Genomic DNA, 1597 nt, shown 5'->3' with positions numbered 1-1597 from the left:
GGGAGGGAGGAAAAATGACTAGAGGTAGGGCTGGGGATGTGGCTCAATGGAAGATTGCTTATCTATCATATGCAAGGATGTAGATTTAATCCCCATCACTTGGGGGCGGGGGGGAAGAGGGCTAAAGATGATTTGTGGTTGCTTACTTTGAATAAGAAATAAAAGTCAGAAATTCTCCTAAATAGAAAGAAGAAAATTATTCATTAGATAACTTCTTAATATTTACATAATCTTATTTAGTTTATATTTTTCTCAAATCAGCCAACATTTAAAATGAAATAATAGGTGTAATGAAAAGAATATTTCAATATAATCCATGTATAGACTGGCAAAATACCTAAAAAAAAAAATTACAACATAGTAATTATTGGGCAATTTATTTTGATTGATTTTTATCATTTTTTACTGATTATTGATTTTTAAATAACTCAAAGCATCCAAGAACTTTTTAAGAAATAAAGTTTCCTCTTTAAACTCTAAGGTTGCTTTATTTGTAGACATTCTGGTTTCCTCTGAAAGTAACTGTCTCTTTCAGGATTCAAAATTATGCAGAATAGAGCCTGATAAGTCTGAATTAGAAAACTCAGGATTTGACAGAATGAGTGAAGAAGAGCTCCTAGCAGCTGTCTTAGAGATCAGTAAGAGAGAAGCTTCACCTACGCTCAGTCATGAAGATGATGATAAACCAACCAGCAGCCCAGACACTGGCTTTGCAGAAGATGATATTCAAGAAATGCCTGAAAATCTGGACACTATAGAAACAGAGAAGCCCAAAACAGTCACAGATCCAGGTAGAGTTTTTGTTGTTGTTTTGTTTTCTTGTGATGCTGTGGATTGAACCCAGGGCCTCATGCATACTAGGCAAGCTCTGTACCACTGACGTACATCCCCAACCCAGCCAGTTAGGTTTAATGAAGATAAGTATTTTAAAGTTTAAGTGTGTTTCAAAGCCTTATTGTGACAAATGGCTTCTAAATAATCCAAGCCTAGGATCTTGGAAATTAAAGGAATAGTTGAATATCACAGATTTTTATTTTCTACATTTGCATAGTCAAGAATGGCTTCCCACAAAGGCCATTTAATTTTAAATTATTTTATAATCAAAGAAAATAAGAATTTATGTATCCTTGGTTTAATTGGAAACAAGAAACTGATGGAAGTGTTGTTATGCATTCCTATTCTCTTGTTAAACTTTATAATGACTACCTACAGATATCATTGGTTTATATTAGTGCTTGATTATCTATCTACTCCAGTGGAGGTAAACATAAGGTTATCAAAATCACTAATAAGTGGTTCACACTATAGCAACTTTGGGAACAACAGTCTTGTTTAATAAATACAGTTTATGTCTTTGTTCTCTATACTCTATTCTTGAATTGCCACATTCCTCAGTGAAATATAGGTCATTATTGTATTATTATCAATTCTCCTTTCATTTTCTGCTGGTCCCACCAATTACATAGCCAGCCCCACCCAGGGTGGCTTGATGGGCAGAAGGTCTACTTTGCAGTTCACTTCTCCTTTCACCTTCTTATTGTAACTGAAACCTGAAAAGATTTCTTTTTGCTTTTTTTTTTTTTTTTTTTTTTTTTTT

The 1597-nt window shown here is 33.7% G+C and overlaps 1 protein-coding gene across 1 annotated transcript in view; it reads left to right on the top strand.

Moving 5' to 3' along the window:
- The window catches only part of Usp37 (ubiquitin specific peptidase 37), an 85850-nt gene that overhangs the window by 62099 nt on the left and 22154 nt on the right, over positions 1-1597 (top strand). The window contains exon 19 of the mRNA XM_048808993.1: positions 536-791. Within this exon, the coding sequence (XP_048664950.1) occupies positions 536-791 (256 nt within the window). The remainder of the gene's footprint in view (positions 1-535; positions 792-1597) is intronic.

This window comes from Marmota marmota, unplaced genomic scaffold (assembly GCF_001458135.2).
Source record: "Marmota marmota marmota unplaced genomic scaffold, marMar, whole genome shotgun sequence".
In the NCBI taxonomy this organism is placed as follows: domain Eukaryota; kingdom Metazoa; phylum Chordata; class Mammalia; order Rodentia; family Sciuridae; genus Marmota; species Marmota marmota.
Note: the sequence above shows the minus strand (reverse complement) of the source record. Positions and strands in the feature narration are given on the sequence as shown.